Source organism: Scyliorhinus torazame, chromosome 2, assembly GCF_047496885.1.
Source record: "Scyliorhinus torazame isolate Kashiwa2021f chromosome 2, sScyTor2.1, whole genome shotgun sequence".
Classification (NCBI taxonomy): domain Eukaryota; kingdom Metazoa; phylum Chordata; class Chondrichthyes; order Carcharhiniformes; family Scyliorhinidae; genus Scyliorhinus; species Scyliorhinus torazame.
Window position 1 is genome coordinate 121,453,626 of NC_092708.1, and position 19,314 is coordinate 121,472,939.

A 19,314-nucleotide genomic window follows, 5' to 3' on the forward strand; every position below is an offset into this window, starting at 1 on the left:
GCCAGGTCTGTGTATGGAACTGGCTTCTAGTGATTTTTTTCAAACTAGCACAAAAGATTGCAGGAGCTTGACTTGCTCAATGTAATTTTCACTCAAAACTCAGCAATCTTTTGAGCTGGTTTGGCCAATTTTGGGCAATTTGCAAAAGGAGTTTAATTTATCAGAAACTCCTGCCCTTTAGGTATTCAAAGAATTTAGTGCACTCGCTGAAGTTTTCAATTCCCAGCAACATCATTAACTTTCCTCAGCAGTCTTTCTCGTGCTTTTTTATTATTATTCAGATTTACGGGATGTGGGCTTTGTTAGCTAGACCAGCGTTTATTGCCCATCATTTGGAAGTGGAGGTGAGTCGCCTTCTTGAATCGCTGCAGTCCATGTGGTGTAGGTACACCCACAGTGCTGTTAGAGAGGGAGTTCCAGGCTTTTGCCCCAGCGACAATGAAGGATCGGCGATATATTTCCACGTCAGGGTGGTGTGTGGCTTAGAGGGGAACCTCCAGGTGGTGGTGTTCCCCTGTATCAGCTGCTCTTGTCCTTCTTGCTGGTTTGAGAGATGATGTCTGAGGAGCCTTTGTGAGTTTCTGTAGTGGTGGTACACACTGCTGCTGTGTGTCAGAGTGGAGGGAGTGAATGTTTGTGCATGGGATACCATTCAAGCGGGCTGCTTTGTCCTGGATGGTATTAAGCTTCTTGTGTGTTGGAACTGCACTCATTCAGGCAAGTGGAGAGTATTCCGTTACACTCCTAACCAACCTCTGCCTTGATGGTGGACAGGCTCTGGGGAGTGAGTTACTCGCTGCAAGATTCACAGCCTCTGAACTGCTCTTGTAGCCACAGTATTAGTATGGCTAGTCCAGTTGAGTTTCAGGTTAATGGTAACTCCACGATGTTGATAGTGGGGGAATTCAGTGATGGTAATGCCATTGAATGTCAAGAGATAATGGTTAGATCCTCTCTTATAGGAGATGGTCATTGCCCAGCACTTGTGTGGCACGAATGTAACTTGCCACTGGTCAACCCAAGCCTGGATATTATTCAGGTCTTGCTGCATTTGGACATGAACTGCTGAGGAGTCAGAAAGTTACTGAATACTGTGCAGTTATCAGCAAACATCCCCACTTCTGACCATGTATGAAAGGAAGGTCATTGATGAAGGAGCTGAGGTGGTTAGGCCTAAAGTACTCCAGTTTTACTTCTTAATGACTTCTTAATGTCACACTTGTTTAATTGCTGCCTTAATGTCAAGGGCAGTCACTCTCACTTCACCTCTGGAGTTCAACTCTTTTGTCCATGTTTGAACCAAGGCTGTAATAAGGTCAGGAACTGAGTGACTCTGGAGGAGGCTAAATCTAGCATCAGTGAGCAGGTTATTGCTAAGCAAATGCCACTTGTTAGCACTGTTGCTGACCCCTTCCATCACTTTGATCAAGAGTAGACTGATGGAGTGGTAATTAGCCAGGTTGGATTTTGTAGCCTGGGTGATATTTCATCCAGGCTTTATGATTTATTTCCTTTGAAGGGTGTTAAACACTCGAGTTTAACCTCTCTTATGCTTGTTCAATGGAATATTTCATACTCCTCCTTAAATATCATGTCTGCTTGTCCCTTAATCATTAAGAACCATCTCCAAGTCTTCCATCTCCCCACACACACAACCCTTTTGGTCTCTAATTGACCGTACTCTTTCCTTAGTTATCCTCTTGCGCTTTTTGGGCAAATGAAGCATCTCTGGGTTTTCCTTGTTGAGATCTTTTCATGCCCTCTCTTTGCTTTCCTAATTTTTTATTTCACCTAGGCTTCCTACAGTATTGAGTTTTATGACTTTAGGAACTTGGGCTGGAATTTTCCATCCCCCTTGTGGTGGGTTTCCCACGTTGATGGCACCTTACCATTGTCCGCCGGCAGGATTTTCCAGTCCTGCCAAAGTATATGGTCTTTTGCAAGCCCCCCCCCCCGCCCGCGCACACGCGGATGGGATCGACTACAGTGGAACCAGAAGATCGTGCAAGCAAAAAGGGCCAGAAAATCCCATCCATTATCATTTTCTTCCCTTGTGCAAGTACTTATACTAGCTCATGGATTTTCTCAGAGCTAAAAGGTGGATTTTAACTCTCAGGCAGGATGGCAGAGGGACCCAATGACCTTATATCAAAATCTCTGTGAGAAACTTTGGCAAATTGTGACAGCCGAGCCTCATTTAACTGAGGCTGGCCAAATGTCTGGCTGAAATAGGCCGCTGACAGGCTTCAAGAGGGTCAAACCTTCAGGGCCCAAAGGCCATCTGCCAGTCCATAAGTGGTGGGAGGGGGACAGTCGGAGGAAGCAGTGTCCTTGCTTCCCTTGTCCCCACTGAGGAAAGTTTCTGACTTTCCCGAACAAGCCTTCTCCTTCCCTGCAAGGTCCAAGTAAGTGGAAATATAAGTGGAAAGACATTGGACATCACACAATCCCCTTTCTATGTATTTGTGAAGCACCCGGGGGAGAAATGTGTTTGGTTAAAATGGCAGTCAGCAGGCATCAAAAGGGATGGTTTTTTTTAGGAAACATTTTATTGAGGCATTTATAATTTTAATATTTAACATATTAACATTCTAAATAACAGAACGGTCCGATACATGCAAAAAACCCACAGTAACATGCCCAACCTCGCCCCACCCTAACTCCTAGCTACCAAATATTAGATTCCCTGCCCTTATTCTCCACTTCCATGCCCCCCGCCCCCTTCTGCTGATGGTCAGTTTTCCTTAAAGAAGTTGATGAATGGCTGCCACCTCTGAGCGAACCCCTGTATTGAATCCTTTAAGGCAAACTTAATCTTCTCTAGCCTGAGAAACTCTGCCATGTCACTGACCCACACCCCGACTTTGGAGGCTCCGAGACCCTCCATCTCAGCAAAATCCGTCTCCAGGCCACCAGGGAGGCAAAGACCAAAACGTCAGGCTTTCTACCCTTCTGGGCTCCCGGATCTTGCGACACCCCAAATATTGCCCCCTCTGGACTCAGAGTAACTCTCCCTTCCAGGACCTCTGACATGGCATCTGAGAATCCCTGCCAAAATCCCCTCAGCTTCGGGCACGCCCAAAACATATGTACATGATTCGCCGGATTCCCCCGCACCGCCCACACCTGTCCTCCACCTCCTCAAAAAACCTACCCATCCGGGACACCGTCATATGAGCCCTGTGGACCACTGAACTGGATCAGGCTGAGCCTGGCACACAACGAGGGTGTATTGATTCTTTTCAGTGCCTTCTCCCATGGCTCAACTTCCAACTCTTCTTCTCTCTCTCTCTCTCTCTCTCTCTCTCTCTCTCTCTCTCTCTCTCTCTCTCTCTCTCTCTCTCTCTCTCTCTCTCTCTCTCTCTTCCCGCCCCCCCCAAACTCATCTTCCCACTTGCTCTTCACCTCCCTAATTGGGACCCCTTCCCACTCCATCAATTCCATATATATTTCCGACATCCTCCCCTCCCCGACCCCTGTTTTTGACATCACGTTATCCTGCAGTCCCTTTAGAGGAAGGCGAGGGAAGCTTGGAACCTGCCTCCAGACAAAGTCCCGTACCTACAGGTACCGAAATCTGTTCCCAGCCGGCAACTCAAACTCCTCCTCCTAGTTCCTCCAGGCTCAGGAAATCCTCCTCACTGAAGAGATCCTCCAACCTCTCAATCCCTGCCCGCTGCCACCTCCTAAAGCCCCATCCAGCTCCCCCGGAGCGAACCGGTGATTGTCACAGATCGGTGACCACACCGACTCACCCTCCAGTCTCATGTGCTGCCTCCATTGCCCCCACACTCTCATGCTGCCATGACCACTGTGCTTGTGGAGTACCGAGCCGGCAAGAACAGCAGAGGTGCAGTTAAGAGAGCCTCCAGACTTGTGCCCTTACAAGATGCCGCCTTTACACGCTCCCACACTGACCCCTCCCCCACTACCCACTTCCTAACCATCGAAATATTAGCCACCCAGTAATAGTTCAGAAAGTTCGGAAGGGCCAAGCCTCCCTCTCCGCGCCCTCGCTCAAGAAGGACCTTCTTCACCCTCGGGGCTATCCCGGCCCATATAAAACCCGAGATCGCCGCGTTCATTTTCCTAAAAAATGCCTTGGGGATAAAGATTGGGAGACATTGAAATACAAACAGCAATCTCGGGAGGACTGTCATTTTCACAGCCTGTACCCTCTCCGCCAATGACAGTGGGAACATGTCTCACTTGCGGAAGTCCCCTTTCATTTGCTCAATCACCCTGCCCAAATGTAGTTTATCAGTCCCTTGCCACCTGAATCCCCAGATACCTAAAACTCCTTCCCAGCACTTTTTAAAAAAATGTTTTTTAATTCTCCTTTTTCACATTTTCTCCCAAATTTACGCCCAACAATAAACAATAATCAGTAACGAATGTAATGTCAATCCCCATATCATCCTCCCACCAAACCCCCAAACATAAGCCCGCATGTTAATATAAACAAATGACAAAAAGGAATCAGGAATCACCCATAGTCACCATTAACACAGACAGTCCCACTCCCCCAACCCTCCCAGCCCCCAAAACCCCGAATGTTCGATGTGATCCAATTCACGAAAGTGCACAATGAATAATACCCATGAATTGTAGAACCCCTCTATCCTTCCCCTCAGTTCAAATTTGACCTTTTCAAGCATCAAGAATTCCAGCAGGTCCCCCTTGCCAGGGCACAGGGTGGAGAGGTTGATCTCCACCCTAACAGGATCCGCCTTCGGTCGATCAACAAGGCGAAGGCTACAACATCCACGCTTGTTTCCAAACCCGGCTGGTCCGACACCCCAAATATGGCCTCCCGAGGGCCTGGGTCCAGTTTCACGTGCACCCCTTTAGAGATTACCCTAATCACCTCCTTCCAGTAATCCTCCAGCTTTGGACAGGACCAAAACATATCAATGTGGTTTGCAGGCCCCCCCTCCGCAGCGTTCACGCACATCTTCTACCCCCTCAAAGAGCCAGGTCATTCTCACCCTTGTAAGGTGTGCTCTATACACCACCTTCAGCTGTATCAGCCCCAACCTCGCACATGAGGTGGAGGCATTCACCCTCTGGAGCACCTCACAACAGAACCCCTCCTTCATGCCTTCTCCCAACTCTTCCTCCCACTTTGCCTTGATCCCTTCTAGCAGCGCATTCTCCTCCTCCAAAATAGCCCCATATACTGCCGATACTACCCCCTTCTCCAGTCCCCCTGTCGTCAGCACCTCCTCCAACAATGTGGAGGCTGGCTCCACCAGGAAGCTCTGTATCCCCTTTCTGGCAAAGTCTTGAACCTGCATGTATCTAAATATTTCCCTCTGTCCTTCCCACCACATTGTACGACATCACCATCAGCCTCGTCTCCTGCCCCCTTGCCTGGATCACGAAGACCTCGCTCTTGCTCATGTTTAGTTTGTAGCCTGAGAACTGGCCCAATTCCTCCAGTATTCCCATAATTCCTGCAATCCCCCAACGGGTCTGTTATATACAGGAGCAAATCGTCCGCATAGAGCAAGACCCTATGCTCCATCCCCCCTCTTACTATTCCCCGCCAAATGTTCGATGCCCTCTGTGCCATTGTCAAAGGCTTTATGGCCAAGGCAAACAGTAGTGGAGAGAGTGGGGACCCCTGCCTTGTTCCCCTGCGCAGACTAAAATACTCTGCCAGACCCAGTTGGTCCTTACATTCGCCACTGGTGCCTGTTAAAGCAACCGGACCCAATCCACGAATCCCTGCCCGAACCCGAACCTTCCCAGGACATCCCACGGGTACCTCCACTCCATCTGATCAAAGGACTTTTCCGCATCCATGGCCACCACCACCTTGACCTCGCGTCCCTCCTCAGGCATCATTATCACATTTAGGAGCCGTCTAATATTGGATGTCAGGTGTCGTCCCTTCACAAATCCCGTCTGGTCCTCCCCTATTACCTCCGGGACACAATCCTCTATGCGCATGGCCAAGATCTTTGCCAGCAATTTTGCATCTACATTCAACAGGGAGATCGGCGTATACGACCCACAGCTCTCCGGATCCTTATCCCGCTTCAAAATAAGGGAGATCGATGCCTACAATGACATTGGGGGAATGAGCTCCTTGGGCTCATTAAAATCCTTTACCAGGAGCGGCCCCAGCAACCCGGAGAACTTTTATAAAACTCAACCGGGTAACCATCAGCTCCCAGGGCCTTACCCGATTGCATCGCCCCCAACCCGTCTACAACCTCCCCCAGCCCAATTGGGGCTCCCAAACCCTCCACCAACTCCTCATCTATCCTCGGGAACTCCAGCCCCCCCCCCAGGAATCACTTCATACCCTCCTCCCTGGCTGGGGGTTCCGATTTATACAATCTACTGTAAAACTCCCGTAACACATTATTCACCCCCGCCGGATCCAAATCCAACTTCCCCCCAATATCTTTTACTTTCCCAATCTCTCTCACCGCCTCCTGTTTCCTCAGCTGGTGCGCCAACACCCTGCTGGCTTTTTCCCCATATTCATACACCGCCCCCTTTGCCCTCCTCAGCTTTCCCTCCGCCTTACCTGTGGACAGGAGCCCAAATTCCAGCTGCAGTCTCTGATGCTCCTTCAGAAGCCCATCATCCGGAGACTCCGCATACGTCCTGTCCACCTGCCTCATGTCCACCTGTAAAGTTTCACCTACCAGCCTGTCCAGCTCCAGCCGCTCAGTCATCTCCTTATGCCCGAATTGAGATGAGTTCCCCCCTCAACCATAATCGCTCCTAGGCCAGTCTTCGGCCTATGTCCCGCACCTCCCCTGGCCCTCTCTTGGGCAACCACCGTCACCAACCCCCTTCCTCCTCCACTCTGAAAGTCCCCTCCCCGTCAGCAGTCTAGACCCTCCCCACCCAACCCCCCCTCCGTCCTCCTATCTCCTCCCACCCCCCCCCCCCCCCCCCCCCCCCCCCAAATCGGTTTTCAGCTCACCCTCCACTTTGCTTCTGTGAACTAGCCCTCCCAGCTAGCCTGGCATCCCCCGCCCATGGCTCCTAGCATCCTACGCACCACTGATTCTCCTCACCCCCGCAAACAGTCGTAACAAAGGCAAGAAGCAAAAACAAGAAAACAATCCCTCCCAAGGTCCGAGCACAAAGGCCCACCCCTCCTCCCTTTACAAATTACTATATCCCAGCCTAACCCCAAACCGAACCGAAAAAAACCCAGCAAGAAACAATCAAAACCCCCGAAATACGTCCAAACAACACAAATCCAAAGTTTTACAATACATAGTTGAGTTCTCCTCAGTCAAAGTTCAAGATCCTCCTTCTACTGTCAGTCTATTCTCCTTCAGGAAGTCCGCTGCCTCCTCCGACAAGCCAAAGTACCACTCCCGGCCCCCATAGGTCACCCATAGGCGGGTCAGGTACAGTAGTCCGGACTTTATGTCCTTTTGTACAGGGCCGACTTGACTTTATGAAATGAAAATCGCTTATTGTCACAAGTAGGCTTCAAATGAAGTTACTGTGAAAAGCCCCTAGTCGCCACATTCCGGCGCCTGTTCGGGGAGGCTGTTACGGGGAGGCTATTAAAGCTCGCCTTCCTCTTTGCGAGCTCTGCCCCCAGGTCTTGATACACCCGGATCTCGACATCCTCCCACGTACATCGCCTCGTCTGCCTGGCCCACCTCATAATACGTTCCTTGTTCAGGAACTGATGTAATCGCACCACCATCGCCCATGGCGGCTCACCCCCCTTGCGCATCAGTGCCCTGTTGGCCCAATCCACCTCCAGCGGTCGATCAAACGCATCTTCCACAAGCGGCTTCTCCGACATCTTCCCCACATACGCACCAGCGTTCGATCCTTCGTTCCCCTTTGGCAGACCCACGATCCGAATGTTCTGCCTCCGAGAACGATTTTCCAGGTCCTCCACTTTCTCCAGCAGCCTCTTCCGATGGTCACGCAGCATCCCAATCTCTGCTGCCATCGAGGTGGACTGTTCCTCCTGCTCCCCCACCTGCTCCTCCGAAGTCTGGATTGCCTGACCCTGGGCCGCCAGTTTCGTCTCCACGCGGTCAACCACCGGCTTGATCGAGTCCACCGCCCGGGCCAGGTCCTCCGCACACTCCTTCCGTTGTCGGGTGATCTTCTCATTTAAGAAGCTCATCAACTGGTCCATCGACCACTGAGCTGACGGGGTCCGACCCTGTTCGCCCGCCATCTCCACGCGCATTGTCCGCTCCTCACTCGCTACCACCGCCTGGTTCTTTTCCGATCACTTCTGGGCCGCAGCTCCATAAACTGGGGGTCCCTTTCTTCTGTTCTTGCTTCTACACCTTTCTCTACAAAATTCCTGCAACAATCCGGCATAAAGGCCCCAAAACGATCACCATGAACGGGAGCTGCCAAATGTGCGACCGTTCATTCCATGGTCGCCACTGGAAGTCATCAAATGGGATGTTACGTTATGGCGTAGAATTCTAGAATGATCCAACATGGTAGAAAATCGTTCAGCCCATTGTGTCTGAGCCAGCACATGGTTGAACTGTACAAGTAATCCCACACCCCTTTTGAAAGTTACAACTGAGTCTCCATCCACCACCCATCAGGCGCTGCATTACAGAACATAACAGCCTGCTGCCTTTTTAAAATATCAATTTGCTTCTGCTTGTTTTACCAATCACCTTTAATCTGTGTTCTCTCTCTGGTTACTGATCCTTCTGTCTCTGGAAACAGCATCTCCCTCATCTACTCTGTCACAAACATTCACGATTTTGAAGACCTCTGCCACATCTCAACTTTTCCTCTTCTAAAGAGAACAACACCAGCTCCTTCAGTCTCTCCACATGACAAAAGTTCTTTATCCCTGGTACCATTCTGGTAAATCTTTCCTGCACCTTCCTAAAGTGTAATGCTCATAATTTAGCACAATACTCTCGCTGAGACCTAATTTATAATGGTGTAGCATAACATGTTTGCTTTTTTACTCTATTCTTCTGTTGCTAATGCAAAAGATCCGTTGGCCTTTCTTAGCAGTCTTCTTGTCATAGGCCATCAATTGCATGGAGGTTTGGTGACAGAAAGGACTGAATTTTCAAGACACCTTTGAGATCCAACGTCAAAATGAAATGGAGTTAACCAGCCCACACTTGCTGGCAGCGCAACCAATGGCATAATCTTCTGGGAGGCAGTCTCCTAATTAATTACCTCCACATTTGCTGTGCTCCTAAGGAAGGTGGACGGACTCTTGATGATGCCCTCCCAGTCAGAGAGCCCACAGCTCTGAAGCCTCTGCAGCACTGCTGAGAGAGGAGGCACACTCCTAGACCTACAATGCATGAGTAAATCAACAGGATCTAGTCCGATAGTTCTATTGGGGTAAAGGCGAAACTCCTCCACTCCTAGGGCTGGGCCATGATTACGTTCTTTGGAGCTGTATGTGCTTGATAGACATGAAGCTTCTGACTCGGATCAGCCCACCACCACCACCACAAGCTTCTGCAGGGTGATGCCTTTGTGGAGCAGGCAATCAATCCTGTTTCCAACCCGGTTGGAATTTTAAAGTGAGGAACATTCAGTTGTGCAGACCTCTGGCCAGTCTGTATCTGAAGAACTGCATTTAGTTTTGGGAACTGAACCTCAAGAATTGGCCTTGGGAGGATGGCAAATTCAGCAGAATTCTCTCAGTGCTTATCGGGTTAAATTACGGCACAAGATTGCATGGACTTGGCTTATATTCCCCTGATTTTTAAAAGTTTGAGGGGTGACCCAATCGAGGGCATTAGAGAATGATAAATCGATTCAATAAGGCAGATAAAGAGAAACATTTCTTTGATGCAAGAGTCCAGAACAAGAGGGAATATTTGTAATATTCATTCTTTAAGCAGTGGAATGCAATAACACTTTTACACACAAAAGGCGAGGAGGAGCTGGGAATTTGTTCCCCCAAAGAAGCTGTGGGTTCTAGGACAGTGGGAGCTTTCAGGTTTGAGATTGAAAGATTTTTGTTCCGTAAGTAGCAGAGATGTGGAGGAACAGATTGGGAAACAGATCTTGGAAAGGTGCAGAAGCCACAGGGTAGTAGTCATGGGTGACTTTAACTTCCCAAACATTGAGTGGAAACGCTTTAGGTCAAATAGTTTGGATGGGGTGATGTTTGTGCAGTGTGTCCAGGAAGCTTTTCTAACAGTATGTAGATTGTCCGACCAGAGGAGAGGCAATATTGGATTTAGTACTTGGTAATGAACCAGGGCAAGTGATAGATTTGTTAGTGGGGGAGCATTTTGGAGATAGTGACCACAATTCTGTGACTTTCACTTTAGTAATGGAGAGGGATAGGTGCGTGCAACAAGGCAAGGTTTACAATTGGGGGAAGGGTAAATACGATGTTGTCAGACAAGAATTGAAGTGCATAAGTTGGGAACATAGGCTGTCAGGGAAGGACACAAGTGAAATGTGGAACTTGTTCAAGGAACAGGTACTACGTGTCCTTGATATGTATGTCCCTGTCAGGCAGGGAAGAGATGGTCGAGTGAGGGAACCATAAGAACATAAGAACTAGGAGCAGGAGTAGGCTATCTGCCCCCTCGAGCCTGCTCCACCATTCAATGAGATCAGGGCTGATCTTTTGTGGACTCGGCTCCACTTTCCGGCCCGAACACCGTAACCCTTAATCCCTTTATTCTTCAAAAACTATCTATCTTTATCTTAAAAACATTTAATGAAGGAGCCTCTACTGCTTCACTGGGCAAGGAATTCCATAGATTCACAACCCTTTGGGTGAAGAAGTTCCTCCTAAACTCAGTCCTAAATCTACTTCCCCTTATTTTGAGGCTATGCCCCCTGGTTGACAAGAGAGGTTGAATGTCTTGTTAAGAGGAAAAAGGTGACTTGTGTAAGGCTGAGGAAACAAGGTTCAGACAGGGCGTTGGAGGGATACAAGATAGCCAGGAGGGAACTGAAGAAAGGGATTAGGAGAGCTAAGAGAGGGCATGAACAATCTTTGGCGGGTAGGATCAAGGAAAACCCCAAGTCCTTTTACACATATGTGAGAAATATGAGAATGACTAGAGCGAGGGTAGGTCCGATCAAGGACAGTAGCGGGAGATTGTGTATTGAGTCTGAAGAGATAGGAGAGGTCTTGAACGAGTACTTTTCTTCTGTATTTACAAATGAGAGGGGCGATATTGTTGGAGAGGACAGTGTGAAACAGACTGGTAAGCTCGAGGAAATACTTGTTAGGAAGGAAGATGTGTTGGGGATTTCGAAAAACTTGAGGATAGACAAGTCCCCCGGGCCTGGCGGGATATATCCAAGGATTCTATGGGAAGCAAGAGATGGATGAAATTGCAGAGCCGTTGGCAATGATCTTTTCGTCCTCACTGTCAACAGGGGTGGTACCAGGGGATTGTCGTGCCCCTGTTCAAAAAAGGGACTAGGGATAACCCTGGGAATTACAGGCCAGTTAGTCTTACTTCGGTGGTAGGCAAAGTAATGGAAAGGGTACTGAATGATAGGATTTCTGAGCATCTGGAAAGACACTGCTTGATTAGGGATAGTCAGCACGGATTTGTGAGGGGTAGGTCTTGCCTTACAAGTCTTATTGAATTCTTTGAGGAGGTGACCAAGCATGTGGATGAAGGTAAAGCAGTGGATGTAGTGTACATGGATTTTAGTAAGGCATTTGATAAGGTTCCCCATGGTAGGCTTCTGCAGAAAGTAAGGAGGCATGGGATAGTGGGAAATTTGGCCAGTTGGATAATGAACTGGCTAACCGACAGAAGTCAGAGAGTGGTGGTGGATGACAAATATCCAGCCTGGATCCCAGTTACCAGTGGCGTACCGCAGGGATCAGTTCTGGGTCCTCTGCTGTTTGTGATTTTCATTAATGACTTGGATGAGGGAGTTGAAGCGTGGGTCAGTAAATTTGCAGACGATACGAAGATTGGTGGAGTTGTGGATAGTGAGGAGGGCCATTGTCGGCTGCAAAGAGACATAGATAGGATGCAGAGCTGGGCTGAGATGTGGCAGATGGAGTTTAACCCTGAAAAGTGTGAGGTTGTCCATTTTGGAAGGACAAATATGAATGCGGAATACAGGGTTAACGGTAGAGTTCTTGACAATGTGGAGGAGCAGAGAGATCTTGGGGTCTATGTTCATACATCTTTGAAAGTTGCCACTCCAGTGGATAGAGCTGTGAAGAAGGCCTATGGTGTGCTAGCGTTCATTAACAGAGGGATTGAATTTAAGAGCCGTGAGGTGATGATGCAGCTGTACAAAACTTTGGTAAGGCCACATTTGGAGTACTGTGTACAGTTCTGGTAGCCTCATTTTAGGAAGGATGTGGAAGCTTTGTAAAAGGTGCAAAGGAGATTTACCAGGATGTTGCCTTGAATGGAGAGTAGGTCTTACGAGGAAAGGTTGAGGGTGCTAGGCCTTTTCTCATTAGAACAGAGAAGGATGAGGGGCGACTTGATAGAGTTGATACGATGATCAGGGAATAGATAGAGTAGACAGTCAGAGACTTTTTCCCCGGTTGAACAAACCATTACAAGAGGACATAAATTTAAGGTGAATGGTGGAAGATATAGGGGGGATGTCAGAGGTAGGTTCTTTACCCAGAGAGTAGTGGGGGCATGGAATGCACTGCCTGTGGAAGTAGTTGAGTCGGAAACATTAGGGACCTTCAAGCAGCTATTGGACTAGGGACATGGATTACGGGTAAAATGGTATAGTGTACGATTTATTTGTTCTTAAGGGCAGCACGGGTAGCATTGTGGATAGCACAATTGCTTCACAGCTCCAGGGTCCCAGGTTCAATTCCAGCTTGGGTCACTGTCTGTGCGGAGTCTGCACATCCTCCCCGTGTCTGCGTGGGTTTCCTCCGGGTGCTCCGGTTTCCTCCCACAGTCCAAAGATGTGCAGGTTAGGTGGATTGGCCATGATAAATTGCCCTTGGTGTCCCAAAATTGCCCTTAGTGTTGGGTGGAGGTGTTGACTTTGGGTTGGGTGCTCTTTCCAAGAGCCCGGTGCAGACTCAGTGGGCTCGAATGGCCTCCTTCTGCACTGTAAATTCAATGATAATCTATGATTAATCTAGGACAAAAGTTCGGCACAATATCGTGGGCGCCGAAGGGCCTGTTCTGTGCTGTATTTTTCTCTGTTCTATGTTCTAAGTGTGTCAGAATATGAAACAAAGTGGGTAAATGGAGGTGAGGCTACCAGGTGGGTAATAATCTAGATCGAATCAGTGGCAAAGCAGGTTCTTGTTTAAGTGTTTCCACAGCCATTACCAGTTTCGCGTTTAACATTGAACCTGTGGGTGGGAATCAGTTGAAAATTCTCCCTTTACACAGAGTCATGAGGCTATGGAATTTACTTCCAGGATCAGGGGTTAAGCTAGAAACCAAGGTTCGATTTTCTGGCCTCCTAGCGACGTGTTTTCTTGATGGGGGGGGGGGGAGGCAGCCCACCATTGGCCAATGGTGGATCTACTGGTCCCACTTGTCAGTGGGATTTATCATTGAAACCACCCCACGGTACCTGGAATCCGGGGGTGGAGGGGACGGCCATCACCGGAACCGGAAGGTCCCCACGGGCATGAACAGGCAGAAGATCTCGCCCCCAAGTCATCATTCAAGATTGGTTGGATAGGGGATGAAGGTATGGCAGAACCAGATGGTAAAGTGTGACTAAGACAATTGGCTCATGTGGCGGATAAATGTTAATGAGACTTTTTGTGTTAAAAGGCCTATTTCCATATTTTAGCTTCTATGTCTTTGTGGTATCATCCTTGACATCTTGAAAATACATTTTATTGGTCAGGCTATTTGATTTTCTGCGCAGTCCTTCCATACTGGGATCGTATTTTCGAAATTTTTGACCTGTACAATTCGTGTAAAATTGTTATCTTTGTCTTCAGGGATGCAGTGAAAAAATGTAGTTTGTTGATGTTTAGTTTCTTAACCAGAGCCTGGACTTGAATTCCAGGACTTTCTGATACAAAAAAAGGAGATTTTTTTTTTTTAGCTACCACACCCCCGTATTCATCTGGCGCAGTTGAAAACAGTCACAATTGTGGAATACCACGGGAAATGGCCATTTGGCCCTTTGAGTTTGTGCCAGCCTTTTTGAAAAGCATTCACTCATCCTCATATCCCCCACTCTTTTCCCACTAAAGTTCAGTTTTTATTTAAATTCTTGGAAGGAATTATTAAATTCCCTTTGAAAGCTCTGACTGAATCTGTTCTGCCACCCTTTAGGCAGTGCATTCCATTTCAAGTGCAGTAAGCTCAATACACTGACACGGTTTTCTGGTGTATATATATATAGGAATTGTAGTCCGTTTCACTTCTATGATGTGTCATTAACATCTGTGAGTGGTCAGGAGCAGTCAACTGTTATCCGTGTATCAATGATGATCCCTTGTTCTTCCATCGAGGCAAGGTGACCATGTTCAACATCTGGCTTGTTACGAGGGTATATAGGTGACTGCTGAGGCTGATCTGTGCCTCGATGGTCCTTTCTTGGATATAATATCAAGAAATGACATTCATTAGTAATCTCCTTAGCAGGAGGCTGGAAAAAATGTAGCATTGTTCTGCTTTTTCTAGAATTTGTCAGAGGGATTGAATGAATGTTGAAAGGTACACTCTGTTTTCCAGGTTCTTTGGGAAATGCTGACAAGAGAGATCCCATGTAAAGGCCTTGAAGGCTTACAAGTGGCCTGGCTAGTAGTGGAGAAAAATGGAGGTACTTGGTATATTTTGATTAATACAGTATGAAAACAGTTGCTTTTATATTTATGATTTTTCTCTGACTGTGTTTGACATTTCTGTTGAAACAGTATATAGATTTAAAATTTTGTGATAACATTTCTATACCTTCAATAAACACACACACATCAATATCATGCCAGAGCAATTATTTATTGGGCTAATAATCCAGAGAAAATTACAGTATTAGAATCTGAATTCAGTTTATAAAAAACATTGAATTACAAAACTTATATGAATGAAAATGTTGGATTGCTGTAAAAATCCAACTGGTTCACTGTCCTTGCCAGTCTGGCTTGTTTATGACTTCAGTTCCACAACAAAGCAGTTAACTACCCAATGTTTTTGTAATATGAGAAGTGTTTAAAGATAAAAGATTCCTGTGCCTTGTATATAAATGAAAAATGCCTTGAATGAAAATATTTTATTAAAAAAAGAATAATGAGAATAAAACTGGGCAGACCACACTAGTGCAACGTAGGCATTGAATTCTTCTTCGGTGATCCCTCGCTAAGGGGCATGATTGTCCACCTGAGAAAATCCATGGCCGGGATTCTCCGAAATCCTGGCCAAGTGTTGACGTCGGCGTAAACACCGGAGTGGTGTACGCCGGCGTCAACGGGGCCTCCTGGCCCAGTGATTCAGCGGCCCTCAGGGGGCCAGCACAGCACGGGCTCGGAGAATCCCGGCTCCTGTGTTCTGTGGGTTCTTGCATGGCTGATGAGTCCAATCCTAGAGCCTCATCTTCGAATTCACACTTGGCAGGTGTTTTTCAGAAGTTGGAATTGGTCCTTGAATTCTAGATTGCTGGATTCCTTTCTCAGGCTCCTTTTCTGGACATCCTCTTGCTGTTGGGTGTCCTCGAAGAATTGTGTCCCTTCAATCAGAAGGTTTCCTCCAATTAGGTCTCTTCTAAGCAAGTCTCCCAGGCATTGACATCGATGTTGCACTTCTTGAGGTAAACCTTCAGGGTGTCTTTGAAGCGCTTTCTTGTACTTCTCTTGTTGGGAAGTCTTCCTTGAGCTGGGCAAAGAAGATTTGCTTTAGCTCTGGCATCCTAAGCACATGACCGGCCCCACGGAGTTGGTTTTGGATGATCATGGCCTCGATGCTGGTACTTTTGGCTCCTTCAAGGACACCGATGTTAGTATCCCTGTCCTCCCAGCTAATGGTGAGCAATGCGCCTCCAACATTGTTGATGGTACCTCTCCAAGGCCTTGACATAGTGTGTGTACGTAGTCCAAGTTTATGAGTCCTATGGAAGAGTTGGAAGGACGACTATCTTGTACTTGAGGGATCTTGGTGTCAGCACGATGATTGACTGACCACAAAGGTGCAAACTAGACATTGAATTAGGACATGACAATAATAATAATCTTTATTCGTGTCACAAGTAGGCTTACATTAACACTGTAATGAGGTTTACTGTGAAAATCCCCCTAGTTGCCACAACTATGGCACCTCTTCGGGTACACTGAGGAAGAATTCAGAAATTTCCAATTCACCTAACAAGCACGTCTTTGGGACTTTGTTCAACTACGTTCAACCCAGATAATTTTACAAAGTCATTATCATTAACATCTGGGGGTTGGCGCCTGATCAATCTCCCTGTAATAGATGTGTCTGTGTATGACAGTATTAGTAACAGTGACTGCTAAATAGTTCTTGTGGAGATCAGACTGAGGACACCCTTCCATTGTGACATACATCGCTACCATCATGTTAAGTGAAATAAATTGAGCATCCAGCATCTTATAACTAGGCATCTGCAGGACCATTGCTAACAGTAGAATTGTATTGCACCACGAACTGTAACCTTGTGCCCAGCATATCCATCAAATCATCAAGTCAGATGACCAACCTTTGATTAACATGAAGCGTGGCTGTACCTAAAAATGAGGTGATATTACAACATATGCATACTAAACAGTAGAAACACCATCTCATTAGAGAGAAATAATCAATCCCATAACCAATAGATCAGGTCAAAGCTCTACCACCCTGCCGTATTAGTTGTGAATAGTGGCGGATATTAAGCAATGAGCAGGACCCTCCATCAACATACTCATCCACAACAATGGAAGAGTTTAGCACATGAGTACAATTGTGCCGAACAAGTGCCATCTCCAACCATCTGCAGCCAAAAATGTCAAATGGATGATCCTTCTGGATCTCTTCCTGAAGTCCCCACCATTAGAAACACTATTCCGGCCATTTGATTCCTTCCTGGTGATATCAAGAAATGACTGAATGCACTGGATACACAAAGAGCATGGGACCCGCAAAGGAGCCTCGCTCCTAGCTGAGCTGTTCAGTAGAGCTACAAGCCAATAACAGAGTTAGGGTTATCCATTCTAGCCAATTATCATTCCACCAGCCTACTCGCCAGCAAAGGGACGCAACAGTGCAATCAAGTGGGACGTACTCAGCGAGAACCTGGGTGCCAATGCACGTTTTTGATTCTGCCAGGACTAGGACCCCGTTACAGCCTGAGTTCAGCACAAACCAGAATTGTGGAGGTGATGTGAGAGTGATTGCTCTTGATATCAAGTGGTCTTTCATCCGTGTCTAGCACCAGCGAGAGCTGGTAAAACTGAAGGCACTCGGATCAGAGGCAAAGTCTCTAGTGGCTGGAGTCCCACCTGGCTCACCGAAAGATGCCAATGGTTATTGTAGGCCGATCATCTCAGCCCCAGGACATTGTTGCAGGAGTTCCTGATGGCCGCTAGGTTCAACTATTTTTAACTGCTTCGTCAATGACCTTCCTTTCACCGCAATGTCTGAAATAGGGCTCTCGATTGATGAGCACAGTCTTCAGCCCCGCTCACAATTCCTCAGACAATTAAATAGTCCATGCCCATTTACAGAAACACCTGAACAACATCCAGACTTGAGCTGATAATTGGCATGTGACAATTGTGCCGAACAAGTGCCATCTCCAACAAGAGAAAGTCCAACCACCTCTACTTGATATTCAGTATCGCTGAGTGGCCCAGAATCAAATTTTCAGGTCTGAAGCATTAACTCTTCTTTCTCTCAACGGATGCTGATACCTGCTGAAGATTTCCATCTTTTTCTTTATTTATTATGAAAAATGTAATAAGACTTTTACATAGAACATTACATCTGTAAGTGACTAGATCTGCCCTCTAGGTAGGATTACTGCATTAAAGAAAAATCGCTCTAGAAGATGTGTGTATGTTTTGAAATTTGGAATTCAAAGGATGAATCAAACACTAATGATGAGTCAAAAAGATTGCATTTAAATGGATGTGCCATTTTCAGAAAGGTTTTCTGATAAATCTCACATGCTCCCTGCTGATATTTAGAAAGGCAGACATGGTACTGCACTTGTAAGAATGGAGCTGTTTTTGTTTGTAGACAATAACTCCCGTGTTATAACAGTAAATGGGGTTTAACTCCCATTTGACATGAATTTTAAAAATCTCTCTTTTATGAAAAAAAAAGAAACTGTATAACATGTGCCCAGAATTTTGAAAGCCTCTGTTCTACATTTGCAACTTCTCCTACATGGCTGTCTCCTTTTTATTCAAAAACGTTTCCTGTTTTAGTGCCAATTTTTCCTAATAACATGATTTGTTGTGAAACGTTGCCTGAATGCAGTACTGGATTGTCTGTTAAGCCTCATTGACATTCGGAAGTTGAGGTAATACAGCAGGAAATCCAATATATTGTAATTCTCCCCCACTATTTGAAATCAAATTGGAAATGTGGCAACGGCAGCACAGTGGTTAGCACTATTGCTTCGCAGCGCCAGGGACCCGGGTTCGATTCCTGGCTTGGGTCACTGTCTGTGCGGAGTCTGCACGTTCTCCCAGTGTCTGCGTGGGTTTCCTCTGGATGCTCCTGTTTCCTCTCACAATCTAAAGATGTGCACTAAATTGCCCTGTAATGTCCCAAAGTTAGGTGGGGTTGCTGGGTTACAGGGATAGAGTTGGAGGCGTGGGCTTAGGTAGGGTGCTCTTTCAGGGGGCGGTGCAGACTCGATGGGCCGAATGGCCTCCTGCACTGTAAATTCTATGAACTGGCATGTCCTTGAAGCAGTATGAAGTTGGTCTTGTGTGTTGTTGACAAAATTGAATTAGGTCTCTCCTTATGCACATTAATATCAGGTTTTCATCCTTACACATTTGCTGCATATCTATCACTGGTTAAATTGCATAAATAAAATTTAAGGGGAACTAACAGCAGTGCTTATTTCATAAAGTGGAACTCCTTAACAATGAATATGTACATTTTCCTTTAGTTTCAACAGGGAGTTGTTTTATCTTTTTAATATATTTAAAATGCCCAATTCTTTTTTTTCTAATTAAGAGGCAATTTAGCGTGGCCAATCCACCAACCCTGCACATCTTTGGGTTGTGGAGGCCAGACCCATGCAGATATGGTGTTCGGGCCGGAAAGTGGAGCAGAGTCCACAAAAGTTCAGCCATGATTGAATGGCGGAGAAGGCTCGAGGGGCCAGGTGGCCTACTCCTGCTCCTAGTTCTTATGATAGTGGGAGAATGTGCAAACTCCTCACGGAAAGTGACGCAGGGCTGGGATCGAACCCGGGTCCTCA

The 19,314-nt window shown here is 46.9% G+C and overlaps 1 protein-coding gene across 2 annotated transcripts in view; it reads left to right on the forward strand.

Moving 5' to 3' along the window:
- The window catches only part of LOC140391556 (mitogen-activated protein kinase kinase kinase 20-like), a 249,041-nt gene that overhangs the window by 52,878 nt on the left and 176,849 nt on the right, over window positions 1-19,314 (forward strand). For both annotated transcript variants that reach the window (XM_072476180.1, XM_072476191.1), the window contains exon 8: window positions 14,622-14,706. In XM_072476180.1, coding sequence (XP_072332281.1) covers window positions 14,622-14,706 — 85 coding nt within the window. The remainder of the gene's footprint in view (window positions 1-14,621; window positions 14,707-19,314) is intronic.